We start from the raw sequence: 18,566 nt of genomic DNA, 5'->3' as shown, positions 1-18,566 counted from the left end.
GCTTCATTCAGATACTTCTCGCTTAGGACGCCGCTCTGGCGCTGCAGCGCCGCCACATACCTCCCTTGCTGTGACACACTGTCAGGGAATGGGAAGATCGCCTCGGCGATCGAATCTGCACATGCGTAGAATCCTGACAAGACATACAGGCAGGCACTAGGACCCAGGCGCGCCTGTCACCAATGACGGCACCGGGCAGGCACTAGGACCCAGGAGCGCCTGTCAGGAGTTGGGTGGCCTATTTAAACCCAGCTCTTGCAATGCTCAAGTGCCATATGGTCTTACCTGTTTCCTGTTTAGTAGATTGTTTGTTGCTGACCCTGATTTGCTGTCTGTCTCCTGCTCTGATCCCTTGCTTGTCTGACCATTCTCCTGCTTAACCCCGCACGTTCTGATCTCCAGTTAGCGAACCCGGCTTGTGACCTGTTTATTCCTCTGCCTGCTGATTTTGTACCATGCCGCCACCACTGTTACCGACCCGGCCTGCCTGACGCTGCTCTTGTGACCTCCTCACATCAGACTCTCACCTGCTATACACCTCCAACGGTGCTTCTACCACAGCTGGGTGAACTCAGGGGCCGCGACCTGGTCACGGCCTGCTCCAAGTCCATCCCCACCATACTAAGCCCTTCCAGGGCCTTCTCCTCGCTGGACCCAGGCCCAGGATCCGCCATCCTGCCTGGGCTGGGCAGGGCACTTTAGCCCCAGGCTTCTCAGGCCTTTCTGGAGCTCAGCAGACAAGTGCAACACACCCTCTCTCAGGAATGAATTCACCAATAGTGGCGGGACTCAGCTGCCTTGTGGGCTGCAGTACCAGGGCTGGCCAGCGGGTGCTCTCAGCAACCAGAGGCTCACTCATACAATGAGCCAGCACCTGAAACTGATTACACAGGTGTATTTAAGGAATGGCCAGGCCTGTGTTCAGGGCCTTGGTGTATGTTTCCCATGAGCTCCTGTACCTGCATCCTGTCTGCTTCCTGCCTGATCCTGCTTAATCCTGATTCTGCATGAACTCTGCCTGTCCTGACCTCGGCTATTCCTGACTCCACTTCCGCCTGCTCCTTGTACCTCGCTGCCCGCCTGACTACGCTCACTTCACCCGATGATCCATCCATCCTGCACGGATCACTTCAGTAAGTCTGCCTGCCTCTTCCCATCAGACTCCGTTCCCGCACTCCCCTGCCAGTACTCTCTACCACAGCCGGACGCACTCAGGGGTCGCGACCTGGTTCCAGTCTGCACCAAGTCCATCCCCACCATCAGGGGCCCTGGTGAACAGCAGGCTGGGACTTAGACCCCGCGCCCTGAGGAAATCCGTGCTGTGAGCTCGACCTGCCTGACCACTCCACCTCACCAGCCCTGACTGCCCTTGTCTGTGTACATTCTGTTATCAGTTGGAGGTTTGGTTTTGTTATACTGTGCGTTTTGTATTTGTGTTGTACCTTTAATAAATTATATTGTTTACTATACCTGAAGCCTGCGTTTCCCTGTGTCAGTCCACACACCTCTGGTCATACCTGGAGCCCTGACACTTCTACAGCACTGTCCAGCTCTCCTAGAGTAACTGCCTGTCTCCTGGAATCTCCTCCATGCTCTTGAGACTGTGCTGGGAGACACAGCAAACCTTCTGGAAATGGCACATATTGATGTGCCATCCTGGAGGAGTTGGACTGCCTGTGAAACCTCTGTAGGGTCCAGGTATCGCCTCATGCTACCAGTAATGACACTGACCCTAGCCAAATGCAAAACTAGTGAAAAAGAGTCAGAAAAGATGAATAGGGGAAGAAATGTCAGTGGCCTCCATCTGTAAAACCATTCCTGTTTTGGGGGTCATCTCATTGTTGCCCATCTAGTGCACCTGTTGTTAATTTCATTAACACCAAAGCAGCTGAAACTGATTAACAACCCCCTCTGCTACTTAACTGACCAGATCAATATCCCAGGAGTTTCATTGACTTGATGCTATACTCTGAATAAAAAGTGTTCCTTTAATTTTTTTTGAGCAGTGTATATTGCAGCTTATCTATCCTTGAATGTGGTGACTGAATTTGGTTTCTTTTTTTAGGGTTTTTTCCTTGAGTCTCACCTTTTGATTCAGCCAGCAAGTCTGTCCTTTAACAGACCAAGCTCCCTAGTAAAAGTGATCGCTATAGGATTGAGATAAATTGGTTGGTGGTTATCTGGCATTTGTTGTTTGTTTTTTGTTATGAAAAAATATTATGGTGAAGCACTAAACAGTTAACTCATAATAATGAAGTGAATATAAACAACATACACATAAATAATAGATAGCAAAACTGAAGTGATCTGATCCAATGGTGAAATAATTAAGTGAAAAGTGAAAACAACAGGAAAACTCCTGTATAAATCCTAAATCAGTGAAAACACAAATACACAATACAAATTCTCCAAAGAATACAAAAAATGGAGTGTAAGCTTTACGTGAATCCCAAACCGGGGGGAAAATCAACCTAATAAAGTGATATGTGCAAAAAACAGATACATACACATACCCACACCATAATTTTTCATGTTGTATATACACCTATTGGGTTGGGTTGGGTGAGAGTAGCTTGAGTTGAGCGATCATCCATATAAGCGCAGGAGGATTTATTATTATCTCTATTTTGTTTTTTGTTATGTTTTTCACTCTGCCAGCCCTGCTTTTGCAGTACATGCTATTGCAATTTTTGGAATTCAGAAACAAAAATCAACAAACACACCAATGTGGAAATATGTCAAGTGGCTCTAAGGGTGAGCCTCAGTTACAGGTTAAGAAGTCAGGGACTGTGAAGGATGCTTTCCTAACACATTTTTATTCTACACACTGGCTGTTTTGTACCAAAACCAACATGTCATCCTTTTTTATAACATCACAATACTTTAGAACAATGCTATATTTAAAACAAAAATGTAAGTTGGGACCATTTTTCTGTATAAACAATTCTTCAACACACCAAGTTGACTTGAATGTAAAACTCCATTAAATCAATGACACACTCATTTTAAGCAAAAGACAAATTAAACTGAAGAATTACAATGATGTTCCACAAGCTCATATGCAGTTAAATAAACTATTATATAGTCACTGAAGTTAAGAGTTAAAGAGCATTTGCAGGAAATGGTTAGCACTTCTGCCTGGCAGTACTAGGGTTGTTGGTTCGAATCCCAGCCATGGCACCTCCTGCCTGGAGTTTGCATGTTCTCCCTGTGCCTGCATAGGTTTCCACTGGGTACTCCGGTTTCCTCCCACACTCCAAAAGACATGCTGGTAGGTTAATTGGATCCTGTCTAAATTGGCCCTTGTATATGAATGTGAGTTAGGTACCTTAGATTGTAGGCCCCTTGAGGGTTAGGGACTGATGTGAATGTACAATATATATGTAAAGCTCTGCGTAAATTGACGGCACTATATAAGTACCTGAAATAAATAATAAATAAGTTATCAGAATATTCTTTTGGCGTACCTTTATTTGAGTTCTCAGTAATCCAGTGCAGCCTGAAGTCTGTGCTTGATATATTTAATCCTGCTTTTTTTTTATTATAAATCATATTCAAACTTCTGAAACAGGTTTGAATTTTATGGGATCAGGGACTGCAGTGGGTGTGTTTTGAAATAGCTCTTCTGCATAAAAAGGCAGTTGTTCTCAGATAACCAGGGAAAAGTGACTTAGGTGGGCAATACAACAATGCCAGAGGGGAAAAAAACAAAGTAAAGTGCAGATAGGTTGTCCACCTTGAAATCATTTCAAGGTTTAATTTTCAAGTTTGACAGCTGTGTACCTTTAAATAATTTGACAATAATAGGTTGTGTGAAATTACCCAGATAATTGCCTATAATCAACTTGAAATGAAAACCAGTGGAGCAAACACTGCCTATAGAAAACTACACATATGTTCATTATTCAGTGGCTGTTGACAGGTATTGCATGTTGTTCCTGGCTCTTGTAACATCATTGGCACCAACGCATGTTTGTGTAACTGGAGCAAGGAAGCTTTATAAATCCAGCAGAAAAGATTCCGATCTGGGCGTTATATACTTAGGCTCAAAGAGGAAACATGACTATCATTCTAGAGTTTATAACCCTTTTCTTCATTGCCATTTACTCATACCTGGAAGCATTTGTCAAATTATTTATCCCAGATAAAAAGAAATCTGTTAGTGGAGACATTGTACTAATTACTGGATCTGGACATGGAATTGGGCGTCTTGTAGCCCTTGAGTTTGCCAGATTACAAAGCATTGTGGTGTTATGGGATATCAACAAGGTAAGTACATGAGTATTGTATTTTAATTATGATCTTATTAGATTATATATTAATTTGCTGTCAAATATATGTATAGCCTGTATGCATAGTAGTGCATTGTATTAATTCAGTAGTTTAGATATTATAAATGTAAAAAAAATTATATTTAAATTACTTTGTGGATCAGAGGTTTTGTATTTCAGAAAAAAATTAGCTAAATCTGAATGGGTGACTGTGCTAGCGTAATACACTGCTCGCTCAATTGTTTAACAATCCAGTGTGTATATACTGCAGGGTGTGGCATACTGATAATCCAAAGGTACAGCAAACAATTGACTCCTTGCTTTCTTATAAAGTTATAATCGAAAAGAAAACATTGATGTAAATGCCTACAGATATGCACAAAACCTATATGGTATACATTTTAAACCTCTGTACCATGGCTGAGGATGAGTTTTATAAAATGCCAAGACACTGCTTGGCTGCCTATAAATAAGTAGCCAGTCAACCTTTCTACCCTACCTACACCAAACTTTGACAGCAAGGTGAAATGGTAATGAGGCAGTGAATCCAAAAGTTCAACCTCCCTCATTGTCTGACTAATGAATTGCAATATGTGAATCTTGGCATTTGTCTTGAAATATAGGAGTAGGTACAAAAACAACAATTTACAAAAGGGTAAAAAACTGTGTATTAATATTATAGGTACTTATATAGTGCTGTCAATTTACGCAGTACTTTACACACACATATATATATATATATATATATATATATATATATATATTGTACATTCACATCAGTCCCTAACCCTCAAGGGGCATACAGTCTAAGGTCCCTAACTTACATTTATACATACACGGGCCAATTTAGACAGGATCCAATTAACCTACCAGCATGTCTTTGGAGTACGGGAGGAAACCAGAGTACCTGGAGGAACCCCACGCAGACACAGAGAGAACATGCAAACTCCAGGCAGGTGGTGCTGTGGTTGGGATTCAAACCAATGACCCTAGTACTGCGAGGTGGAAGTGCTAACCATTTAGCCACTGTGCTGCCTCCGTGTAGTTTCTATTGCTGAAATAGAGACCTAAGCTGAACCATTTGAGTGTCTCATACACCTGGAATAAAAAAACTGCTGATTATTTTTGGCAGTGGTCATAAGTTCTTGCTACAGAACACAAAAAGAGCCACGACCAGGGTAATAGGACAAGCACTTTGGACCCTGATGAAGTCGGTAGTAAAGTACAAATCAGGTCCTCTTGCACTTGTATTGTGTATGTCCCCATGCCAATTTGCAGTGTTAAAAAAGTTTCTGCTTTGCTGTACGTTTTGGTCTTTAGACCACCATATTTACCAGCCTTCGTCATCAGTTTAAGTCATTTTTTAAAAAGCACTTACCGATATATGCAGTAGATAAAGAAATGATTGGCTGGTTTAACTCTTTCTGCATATGATTTGCTAAAACTGCATTTTATTATGTCTGTATTTGTGTATGTTCCCATTATTTATAGTTTACCATATTTCCCACTCCATAAGACGCACCTGACCATAAGACGCACCTAGGTTTTAGAGGCGGAAAACAAGAAAAAAATATTTTGAACCAATGGACTGCAGACATAGTACAGGAGATGACCAGAGACTGCGGACACAGTACAGGGGATGACCAGAGACTGCGGACACAGTACAGGGGATGACCAGAGACTGCGGGCACAGTACAGGGGATGACCAGAGACTGCGGGCACAGTACAGGGGATGACCAGAGACTGCGGGCACAGTACAGGGGATGACCAGAGACTGCGGGCACAGTACAGGAGATGACCAGAGACTGCGGGCACAGTACAGGAGATGACCAGAGACTGCGGACACAGTACAGGGGATGACCACAGACTGTGGACATAGCACAGATGACCAGAGACTGCGGACATAGTACAGGGAAAATACCAGGGACATAGTACAAATGACCAGAGACTGCAGACAGTAAAGGAGATGACCAGAGACTGCGGACCTTTGGGGAGGGAGGGGGAGCGGGTACCTGAATTTGACAGGTACCCGCTCCCACTTCCGCGGAGTTGTCCTTCCCTCTTCTTCCCACGCCGGCTTCTGTGACAGCCGGGTGCCCACTGCGCATGCACGAGAAGCGCTGCGTTTTGTGAATGGCCCAGCGCCTTCTGGGACCTGGCATGTATCCCAGAAGACACCAGACCATTCACAAAGCGCAGCGCTTCTCGCACATGCGCAGTGAGCACCCGGCTGTCACAGAAGCCGGCGTAGGAAGACTGTACAGCGCTGGAGCAAGGAACAGATAAGGTCCTGCAGGAGAGAAGAGCTGAGCGGCCGACCCGATATTCTTACATGGTGGCGGCAGAAATACTGGACCGGCCGCTTTATATTCGCTCCATAAGACGCACTGACATTTTCCCCCCTTTTTTGGGGGGAAAAAAAGTGTGTCTCATGGAGCAAAAAATATGGTATTTATTTCAGGTACTTATATAGCGCCTTCAATTTACACAGCGCTTTACATATGTATTGTACATTCACATCAGTCCCTAACCCTCAAGGGGTGTACAATCTAAGGTCCCTAACTCCCATTCATATACAAGGGCCAATTTATACAGGATCCAATAGACTTACCAGCATGTCTTTGGAGTGTGGGGGGAAACTAGAGTACCCAGAGGAAACCCACACAGGCACAGTTAGAACATGCAAACTCCAGGCAGGAGGTGCTATAGCTAGGATTCAAACCAACGACCCTAGTACTGCCAGGCAGAAATGCTAACCATTTAGCCAACAGTTGTTTTATAAGATTTCAAGGGTTAAATAAATATAGTCAGTTACTGCTGATACATAGCACACTATTATTTGTTGTCCTGAAAATGATTAAACAAGAGTTAAAAAACAAACTTTATGTTGGCACCAAACAAATGCCACAGTAATCTTTGTCCAGGGATCAGTTTTCTCTGGCTGTACCTGTAGGTTAAAGCAGTACTTTAGTGACTACACCATGTTTTAAAACATGCTGTAAATCAACAAATCATTAGTGGGGATTTGCTAAAGGCAGGTACAATTGCACCCATTTTTCCCAGAGCTTTGTAAATGTGGTAAAGCTTTGTAAAGAATACCTAATCAGGTGCAAGGAAAATAAAAACAGCATTTTGCTTGCACATGATTGGATCATGGAACTCAGCAGAGCTTTACCACATTTATTAAGCTCTGGGGAAAAAGACACTTGCCTTTAGTAAATTCAACCCTGTACATATTTAAAATTTGAATTCCTGGCAGACATGAAAAAATAAGTTAGATATTCATTAAAGAATTTCATAATGAAATTTAATTTTTATTGCAATAAGTGTACATGCTGTAAGGGACAAAATAGGCCCCCCAAAGAGTTTGTTGTCCACAGAGGTGCCCTGAATAGAAGAGAATACTTGAGGGGGTTTGAACATCAATAACTATTCTTTATTGGTCAGGAGATACATAATAGGCCATCAATGTGTTTTGTGGCACAACAATGGCCACTTACTTAGGAATCCGTGTGAGAACACTTTAAAACTGCAGAAGAACAGACCTCGCTGGGGCATTTAGGATTTAAAAGCACGTTGTAACAGTCCTTTCTGGTGATCTTAAGGTGACACTGTAAGAGTCCCAAAGAGGACTGTTACTTTGCGGCTTTAAAGTGTTCCCAAACACCTTCCTGAGAAAGTGACCATTGTTGTACCATGAAACACATTGATGGTATATTATGTTGTTGTTCTCCCTTTAAGGAGATCTGGTGGGCCTCAGTCAACTGTGGCATCTCTCACTTGATTTAGTGATTTGCCGCTTGCAGTAGTAAAGTGTCTCCTTAAGGCACAGGCTCATCAACTGGTAGTGGCAGCAGAAAACCATGAAGGAAACAGGGACACCCAGGAACAGTCCAGGAAGGTTTGTTCTGCACTTTTATTCACCAAAGCAGCAAACACAGTTTCACACCTCAGCATACTGGCTGAGGTGTTCTACTGGATGTTGTTCCCCATTAATTTCCTAAGACAAGACTGTTGTAAGACCAACATCAGATGCATCGGTTTGTACTAGAAGTTCTTGAATAAAGCTAGGGGTGGCCCCTTACACAATACTGCTTTCAGCTACTTCATTCCATTTACAACTAGTGGTATCCTACAATCCATAGAAAGGTTCTAACCTGTTTTTTTCAACTGTTTGGGCCAACAATTAATTGCGTTAATCTTGTCCACAGTAGCTCTATAAACCCCTACCTAATGATTTAGCCCAGGGTCCAGGCTTCATTGAGGAATATTGTGCATTTGTTGGGCTTGCCTGTTAACCTAGCTTTACAAATGGAATCTAGAACTGTCTGGGACTCCTGTGGCGGAAATCCCAGTCAAGACTAGAAACTAAAGCATCATCCAGATATACTGAGGTATATGCTTTATGGGGATTAAAATGTGGTCCATCATTTATTAGAATGAGGGTGAGGCCTAATGTAATCTAAAAGAAGGACTGGTGCAGCCCTGCCTGTACCCATTAGTAAGACTTAAGGTGGTATTGTACCTGGTGGGGCCCTACTTTTCTATCAAATCATTTACTCTGGACATGGGACAAGCATCACATTTTAGTCCTCATGCACACTGGATGTTTTTACAGCTGCTGTTTTGGGCTTTTGACATTTTTTTCTACAGCCAGTAAACTCCCCATCATGTTATCCTGTGTCCATGCACACATAGACTGTAATCAATGTTTTTTGGCAGGAACGTGTTTTAGCTGGAAAAAAAACTTAGTACTAGTAGGTTTCTAGTGGAGTTTTTTAGCTGTAAAAATGCTCTAACACTGAAAAACACGACAAAACGCAGTAAAACACCGCAAACCGGCATTTTTGGATTTTTTTTGGCAAAAATTTTATTCAGTAAAAAAACACTAAAAACCGCAAATGCGGAAAAATGCTGCTAAACGCGTCAAAATGCCGTTAAATGCTAATGCAAAAACACTAAAACAAGCTGAAAAACTCACATTTTTAACGTGGCTTTACACAGCTGATGCTACCAGCGTTATCAAAATGCCCAGTTTGTATGGAGCCTTATGTCAGAGTCTAATAATAGTGATAAATATCTGTGGTTGAGTTTACATCAAAAATACTTTATTACAAAATATATTGTATCAAAATTTAGAAAAAATACAATAACATCACCGGCAGCATTATTTACCACCACCTAATTAAAACCTGCACTGCATCGCTGACAAACAAACAAGAAACAGAAAAAACATACCGTATTTTTTGCTTCATAAGACGCACCTGACCATAAGACGCACCTAGGTTTTAGAGGTGAAAAACAAGAAAAAAAAATATTCGAACCAATGGACTGCAGACACAGTACAGGAGATGACCGGAGACTGCGGACACAGTGCAGGAGATGACCGGAGACTGCGGACACAGTGCAGGAGATGACCGGAGACTGCGGACACAGTGCAGGAGATGACCGGAGACTGCGGACACAGTGCAGGGGATGACCGGAGACTGCGGACACAGTGCAGGGGATGACCGGAGACTGCGGACACAGTGCAGGGGATGACCGGAGACTGCGGACACAGTGCAGGGGATGACCGGAGACTGCGGACACAGTGCAGGGGATGACCGGAGACTGCGGACACAGTGCAGGGGATGACCGGAGACTGCGGACACAGTGCAGGGGATGACCGGAGACTGCGGACACAGTGCAGGAGATGACCGAAGACTGCTGACCTTTGGGGAGGGAGGGGGAGCGGGTACCTGAATTTGACAGGTACCCGCTCCCACTTCCGCGGAGTTGCCTTCCCTCTTCTTCCCGGGCCGGCTTCTCTGACAGCCGGGTGCCAACTGCGCATGTGCGAGAAGCGCTGCGCTTTGTGAATGGCCCGGTGCCTTCTGGGACCTTTCATGTGTCCCAGAAGACACCGGATCATTCACAAAGCGCAGCACATGCGCAGTGGGCACCCGGCTGTCACAGAAGCCAGCGCGGGAAGACTGTGCAGCGCTGGAGCGAGGAACAGGTAAGGCCCTGCAGGAGACAACAGCTGAGTGGCCGGCCCGGTATTCTGACATGGTGGCCGCAAAAATACCGGACCGGCCGCTTTATATTCGCTCCATAAGACGCACTGACATTTTCCCCCCTTTTTTGGGGGGGAAAAAGTGCGTCTTATGGAGCGAAAAATACGGTAATTTCGTCCAGACAAAGCTACACTGCGTTCCAGCAAAACAAGTTGACTCATCAACGTCATGTGACGCCACTTGCACGATGCCCGATCAGTGAGTGCTTTGGAGGTAGCCACAGCTGTGACACGGCGAACAATACATACTCTGGCCATAAATCTAGGATGAACGATAAGTGCTGGCTCTGCTAATGAGCTCATGGACTGTGATTACAGCGATGTCAATGAGGACAACTTATTGGATGCTCACAAAGAAAATGGTTGAGGAATCGAGTTGGAGTGCGGTAAAGTGCACCACTAGGAAGTTGCTTTAAAGTAGTGGATTTTCATGCTGGCTGAATGAAGATTATTATTATTAATATACAGTATTTATATAGCGCCAAAAAGTTTGCTCAGCGCTGTACATTATAGTTGGGGACAGTACATGAGACAATACAGAAACAATACAATACACGAGGGGTTCAAGGGCCCTGCTTCTAGGAGCTTACAATCTAGGAGGGTAACCTGCAAGAGATCTTGGAGCGTGGCAATTTTATGAATTGCATGTACAGCGATGTGACAATGTTTGCTCTACAGCCACAATTCTGCTTCAGCGATGACACTGTTTCAGTTATTCCACATTGTTAGCTTTGACTAACTATTGCTACTAACTGCTACGTACATGCCTTTGCATCTTTCCCTCCTTTCACTCCATTTATTGGCATGCATCTGTCTTTTGACAGCTTTGCTTGCACATCTATCCATCGTTTAATTAACCATGTACTAGGTGATTGCTGCCTAATAAAGTAATTAAACCCTGATTCCTAGTTTGAACTGCAGTAATTCATATTTATACCATATCAGTCATTGGATGGACTCTCAATAATTCTATTAGGTTGCTGGAATTTAGCAATAGTGGATCATGCATGATTTACAATATTATTTATCGTCGTCAGTTCATTCAACTCAGTTAGTTTTAGTTATTGCAGACCAAGGGGATATTATTAGCTCGAGTACCCAAGGGCTCTATACATGTAGCACTACCCCTTTAGGAGTTACTGGATTATTTTTAGTCTTCCTGTTCTGGATCCCTCTCTGAAAGCCCAACCCCTGCTGACACCACAGTACACTTAAAGCGGAGCTCCACTCAATAGGGGAAGTTCCACTATAAGTATTTGTCCCCTGCTTCCCGTTAAGGATTGGCACCTTTGGGGAGTGGGGGGGGGGGGAAGGGTGCAGGTACCCGAATTTGACAGGTACCCATTTCCGCTGCAATCGCCTAAGGGTGATCGGAAGCGGAAGTTGTCCACCCCCTCCCTCCCTGTATCTGGGATAAGTGTCAGGTACCAGAAGACTACGGGGCCATTCACAAAGCGCAGTGGGCACCCGGCTGTGAAGCCGCAAGCTGTCACAGTCGGGTGCCCACACTGAAGAAGCCGGCACCAGAGAGAGAAGACTGCTGGTGCAACCAGCCATGGTGAGGACACCGCTGGAACGAGGGACAGGTAAGTATCTGTATTTTAAAAGTCAGAAGCTACAGTTTTTGTAGCTGCTGACATTTCATTTTTTTAAATCAACTGGAACTCCACTTTAACCGGATTAGATTACCACCAGGAAATGAACTCACACACTGATTGGAGTAAACTGGTAAGAGGTTTATAGCAGATTTGAATGTAGTTTGGTTACACAGCATAAACAAATAAGCATATGCACAGTCAGTTGTTACTTGTGTTAACTGTAAACAAAGAAAAGACAACACTTATCACAGAACCACAAATAGAGAGATATCAAAACAGGCAAGGCTAGCTCACTCTGGGCCTTCAGGACCAGATGGCAGGGATGTAGCCTGAAATAAAAGAGCTCTTTGCCTCTAAAGTAACCAATGTCCCTTAAGTGCAATGAAGATACTATTACACACATGATGGGGCCCAGTTGGTGCACAATGAGAAGTGTGAATAGCGATTCTCTGAAGAACAATGAAACTAGGCAAAGCAGAAACAGCACTCCCCTTGAAAGTGGCAGTGAACTGGTGTAATGTCCCTTTTAAGTGCACAAGTCACTAGTAAGTAGATGTGAAGAAGAAAGAATGGTGGGCTGGCAGGAGTGGTTGTTTATAAAGGGTAGCTCCTCTCTGGACTGTAAGACTATTGGCACAATAGGAGGAGGTCTCTTTAAGAAAGGGTAAATTGATGATGTGACATGTCCTGGGTTCGGCCTGAGGAATGGCTGTCCTGCTATTTGTGCTGGTGTCAAGGCTGTGTCAAGTGTAGTTAAGCAGCAGCAGCAGCTGAAGGAACTAGGCCACAGCTTATAGTGACTGTATACAATTGTGGGAGAAATAGCAACTATGGAGAAAGTGTCCATGTTCCTTTCCCTAGGCAAAGCTTGGCACCTCTCACTTGAGGAATGGCATCTGGCGGATCCTTGCAATCTTTCTCTCTTTCCAGATGGGACCCACACGAACTCTCCGGTCTCACCTGCAGCTCTGCATCTGGTCACCTGCTGGAAGATCAGCTGTTTGGATCAAGAGGCAGGTTAAGTGATCAGCAGATTCTTATGGTTCCCTTCTCTCTCCTGCAGCTTGGTCTGGCTCCAGTGATCAACACACTCCTCTATCTAGATCTTTTGCCTCTCACTTCCTGTCCAATCTCCCGGGCTTTTACATATATATGCTCCTGCCCACATGCCAGCTCCTCTGGGACATGTTGTTTCTAATTGCACTGCTCCTGCCATTCAGCATACAAGTTCCATAGAACTGTTCTTCAGTAAGAGAATGTCCCTGTTCTGCAGGACACTGAAATCTTGTGTTGGCTTCAACATCCTGCATCAAACATTTATAGCAGAGTGTTACACACATTTAACATGTCACCCTTTATATGAATTTTGCATAATTGATCATGTGGATATACAGCTTTGCCGTGGTGTATCTTTCTGTGTAGAACAACTTGACATCCGGATGAAATTTATGCTTTTTCTGTTTGTTGTTTGTTTGCACTGCTGCAGGTTTTAATTGAGTGGTGGTAAATAAAGCTGGTGGTGATGTTGTATTTGTTTCTAAATTTTGATACAATATGTTTTGTAAAAGTATTTTTGATGTAAACTCAACCACGGATATACAGTGAGGAACAGAAGTATTTGAACACCCTGCGATTTTGCAAGTTCTCCCACTTAGAAATCATGGAGGGGTCTGAAATTCACATTGTAGGTGCATTCCCACTCTGAGAGACAGAATTAAAAAAAAAATTCAGGAAATCACATTGTATGATTTTTAAAGAATTTATTTGTCTTGCACTGCTGAACATAAGTATTTGAACACCTAAGAAACAGCAAGAATTCTGGCTCTCAAAGACCTGTTAGTGTGCCTTTAAAAAGTCCACCTCTACTCCACTCATTAATCTAACTTAGTAGCACCTGTCTGAGCTCTTTAAAGACACCTGTCCACCCCACAGTCAGTCAGACGCCAACTACTACCATGGGCAAGACCAAAGAGCTGTCAAAAGACACCAGAGACAAAATTGTGGACCTCCACAAGGCTGGAAAGGGCTATAGGGCAATTTTGTGATTACAGTGAAGCACTAACACACAGCCCCTAGTAAAACAGCACACAGTTAACCTTTGATCAACCCTCATGTTAACCAATTTCTGCCCAGTGCCATTAGTACAGCGTCAGTGCTTTTTATTGGCACTGATCACTATATTAGTTTCACTGGAGATTTCAGTCACAGTTAGTTCCCCCCCCCCCCCCCCCCGTGTCAGAATGCCCACTGCAGTCCCACAATAAGTCGCCGCCATCACTAGTATTAAAAAAATTAAAAATAAAAAAATTCCAGTATATACCGCCATTTGTGGACACTATAACTTTCACGTAAACCAATTACTTTACAAAGCAAAGACATGTAGCAGAATATATTTTGGCCTAAAGTTATGATTAAATTTGATTTTTACATTTTTTTACTGGACATGTTTAATAGCAAAAAGTCAAAAATATAGTTTTTTTTCTCAAAATTGGCAGTTTTTTTGCTTACAGCGCAAAAAATAAAAAACACACAAGCAATCCAATACCACTGAAAGAAAGCTACATTTGTGGGATAAAAAAGAACATAAATTTCATTTGGGTGCAGTGTTTCATGGCCACACAATTGTCAAAGTAACGCAGCGCCGTATTGCGAAAAATGGCCTGGTCAGGAAGGGGGGTAAATCCTCTGGAGGGCAAGTGGTTAAGAGATTGCATTTATGATCTCACAATATAAGTGTTTTTACGTAATTCGCAACTGGAGGTTCTCACCATCATTCATATGCTTCAATTTGTTGGTTTTGCATTTATTTTGCTTTCACATATTGTAAATTGATGCATGAGGGTTGGTTATACTGGTGAGAGGTTCCCACCATTATTCATCATGCACATTTTTTTTAAATACATGGGTAATCGGTGTAAAAAATGTTTTTATTTAGGTATGAATATTAACTATGCATTGAAATGTATGGAGTGGCTGTAGCATATGCTGCAATAATTACAAAGAATCTGAAACTTGTTTTTGTGTTGTAAATAATGATGTCTACAGTATATTTTTTTTATTTAGGCTTAGTTTACACTTGTGGTTGGGGAGCAGAAAATACAGGTGGTTGAACAGTGTTTTTACACCACCACCCCCTAGGTGGCAAAAGCAGCTGTATGGAGGTATATAAATCCCACAACTTGGCAAAAAAAAATCCCTGTTATGTTTGGTGGGCAGTACTAACTGCAGAATTTGACATATTCAAGTAAATGGGTGAGTTTGCTGTGTGTTTTGGCGAGTTAGGGCTCGTTCACACTAGGCTGTTTTGCCAACGCTTGCCAAACGCCCCTATAGCATTTGGCAAGCGTTGGTCCGGCGTTTGCGGAGCGTTTTTTAACGCTCGGCAAACGCCGCATGCGCGGTTTAGCCGCTGTTGCTAGGCGTTTGCCGAGCGTTAATAACGCCCCACAAACGCCTATAATGCAGTTTGAGTGGTGTTACTGCTCCGCAAATGCCCCGCAACCACGACGCAACCGCAACGCAAACGCCGGCCGGGCGTTTGCGGAGCGGCACCATAGACGAGAATAGGAGGCTTCAAAGCCTCCTGACTCGTCCAGAGGCGTCCGTTTTGCCGCGACGCGACGCAAACGCTCCCGTTAGAACAGCACCATGTGCTGTAATGTGCAGAATTGGCAGAGGCGTTTGGGAAGCGGTAAAAACGCTTCCCAAACGCCTCTCTGCCGCCTGCACACAAGGCTAGTGTGAACGTAGCCTTAGCTCTGATTGACTGATGTAGGAAGTGAAAAAAACAACCTGGCAATGAATTTACAAAAAGAGCAGGAGGCTTTATTAACATCAGCTGCAACTGAGAGCAAATTCATTACTTGCTCAGAAATACAAAGCTTGCAGGCTCCTTTTATGAGAATTTTTAACCATAGAATTACATGTAGTACAATATGATTGATTGCTAAGGTCTATGTCATTGTAACCAACCATAAATCTGACACCTGTCACATATCCAGACAAGCGTATTAATTCCCACAATGCCTATATGTTAACAATTATTTATATCTGTTTTTGTCTGTAGTTTTACCCATTTGAAATTCTTGTCTACAGACAATACAACATTAACATGTTCCTCGTTAAATCAAACTTTTCTTTTTTTTATTAAACTTCTCCATAATATTATTTGTATATTATATACATATATATTACATATAGTGTTTTCCCATTCAAGTATATTTCAAAGTATTAGTTAAGACAAAGACAGACCCTTATATGTGATTTTCCCGATTTTTTTTTTTTTTTTTTTTTTCCCCCCCCTCCAAAAAAAAAATTAAATGTTAATATTTATACTTTTTTATTAGGGCAGTTACCTGTCCAGGGGTCCAGTGGTGTCCTCATCCCGAGCCAATTCTTCATTCGGCCGTCGGGTGTTGGTGCCACCATCTTTACTAAGGTAAACCAGCAGTGAAGCTTTGCATCTTCACCGTCGGTTTCCTACTACACATGCGAGAATCGCGGTGCACTTTCTGAATGGGGCGCAGTCCTCTGGCACCTTGGGATTTTCCCAGAGGGCTGTGGGGGAGGATGAACTTCCGGCTATCAAAACCATGTACCCGCTTCCTCCTCCCACCTAAAAGGTGCCAAATGAGGCAGTGGAGGAGAGGAGGCAGAAAAGCAGTGCTTCCACTTTTGGGTGTAACTCTGTTTTAATTAATGTACATAGTTTTCCCTTGTTGCACACTAACTGCTTCAGACTGACAAACAGTCTAGGTTTTATTTCATTTCTTGTTAAGGTTGTTTTTCTTGGTAGTAGTCAAGACTTCAATTTTAAATGTAGATTTTCTATATTATGAAGTAGTATCATATACATTTCTAGAGCCTAATAACTATTGATTATGTAGCTCTGTACAGCCAGACAACACGCATTTTCTTCCACGCTTTGCACACTGGACACAGTAAACAGTCCTTGAGCTTGGTTTTGTGATTTTATTAAGGGGTAAATAACTTGGATAGGGTTGAGGGATGTAGGGGATGCTCAAGGAAACCACAAACTTGAGGACAGCTATGTACAGAAAAAATGTGGACCAAAAATAGCTTCTCCTTTTAAGAGACTCCAAAGCTCTCTTGTGTACCTTCTCAGACCCTAGATGAATCCTCCTCTTCACCCAGCTGCCTGAGGGTATTCCTTGGGCAAGGCGACCCAGAAGCTGCCTACTTAAAACAGTCCCCAGTTGGGTTCTCCACCTGACTACCCTCTCCCCTTATCCGGCCCAGGGGGTGTAGGATTACTCACTCTGCCTCTCCTGCAAGCTTAGTGGGTTGGTGGCTGCTTCATCCCCTGCTCCACAGGTTGTCCTCTTTCAGGAGACATTGAGACAGAGAAATCCTCCTTTCTAGTACCCTGCCAGTAGGTGGGCCCCTTCCCAAATTCTTCCTGAAAATGCTAGTTAGCTGACTGTTATGTTAATGGACTACCTGCAATACTTTCTGAACCTCTTACCTAAATATTTACGTCAAGGTCTGTGAAAATTCAGATATCCCAATCTGCAACTTCCACCGAATCAGAACAATGCAGTCAGCATGACAACCAAGCAACTAGCATATCAGAAAAAAAGGAATGACAGTTTCCCTGTTTCATTTCTTTAATTAGTAATAAATGAGCAGTCTTTGTTGAGATGAGGAAGAAGAAACAGTTCAGTTCAGGAACAGTGTCTACGTTCCTTATCGCCGTTTAATGCATATCTCTGCCAGACACCCCCCCCCTTCCTGTATATCAAGCCCCCCCTTCCCAGAATACATGCTATCAGTCTGATGTAAGCTGTCCTGGGCTGCATTAACCTCACCAACCATAATCAGCACTAGGACAGGGAAGATGTTCTCTCTCCTTCCAGTAACAGTAATAGAGAGCAGAGGCTCAGCTGAGTTACTCCATACTGCTAATAGCTTCCAGGGTTGCTGTTACTTGTCTCTCTGCTGCTCTGTCCCTCCACAGGTTGACTGTACTAAATTGAGCCTAACATGCAGATGGGGGGAAATGGGGGCAGTGATTGCACACACATTACTACTTTTGTGTCTCCTACAGGCTCTGTCCAAGGTAACAGGAAAGAGGGCAGTCTGCTCTACAGGACTCCTATACTCTACACAGAGGTTGGTGTTTTCAGTAGGTGATCATCTCTCTTCTGCCCACAGGCTGCTATTGAAGGGAGGAGACAGCAGACACCTCCTAGCAGCTATCGAGTTCCCTGCTCTGCCTCACAGTATGTGAGCGAAACTGCCAACACTCCTGTTATGGAGGCAGGTGCAGAACAGAGTGGCTCCAGTGCGCCCCTTCCTCTTCACATAACACTGTACCCTGGGCACTTGACCCTTCTGCCCACCCCTTGTCCCGGCCCTGGGTAGTGCTGCATTTGGTCTATTCCAGCATGCCACTCTTCAGAAACCTTTTCCCTAGAAGGAGAATGTTTATGTCTTTTCATCCAATCAAGCTCAGTACAAACTCAGGGAAGGCCTGGTCAGGTCCAAAAACATATTTGTGGTCATGAATATAACCTATATATAGAAGGGTAGATTTTAACTACCAGATGAGGAAATCCTGACAACCTGAAGATCTTTTTACTGGTTAAGAAAAGTTTCCATCTTCTCAATCTTATTCATTTT

The 18,566-nt window shown here is 43.5% G+C and overlaps 1 protein-coding gene across 1 annotated transcript in view; it reads left to right on the top strand.

Annotated features, from left to right (window-relative positions):
- Positions 1 to 3,966: 3,966 nt before the first annotated feature.
- LOC149468487 (17-beta-hydroxysteroid dehydrogenase 13-like) overlaps positions 3,967 to 18,566 on the top strand; it is a 51,383-nt gene continuing 36,783 nt past the window's right edge. The window contains exon 1 of the mRNA XM_089669996.1: positions 3,967 to 4,269. Coding sequence (XP_089526122.1) covers positions 4,060 to 4,269 — 210 coding nt within the window. The 5' untranslated portion in view covers positions 3,967 to 4,059. The remainder of the gene's footprint in view (positions 4,270 to 18,566) is intronic.

Source organism: Staurois parvus, unplaced genomic scaffold (assembly GCF_062004578.1).
Source record: "Staurois parvus isolate SC_StPar_1 unplaced genomic scaffold, SC_StPar_1.0 ptg000086l, whole genome shotgun sequence".
NCBI lineage: Eukaryota > Metazoa > Chordata > Amphibia > Anura > Ranidae > Staurois > Staurois parvus.
Note: the sequence above shows the minus strand (reverse complement) of the source record. Positions and strands in the feature narration are given on the sequence as shown.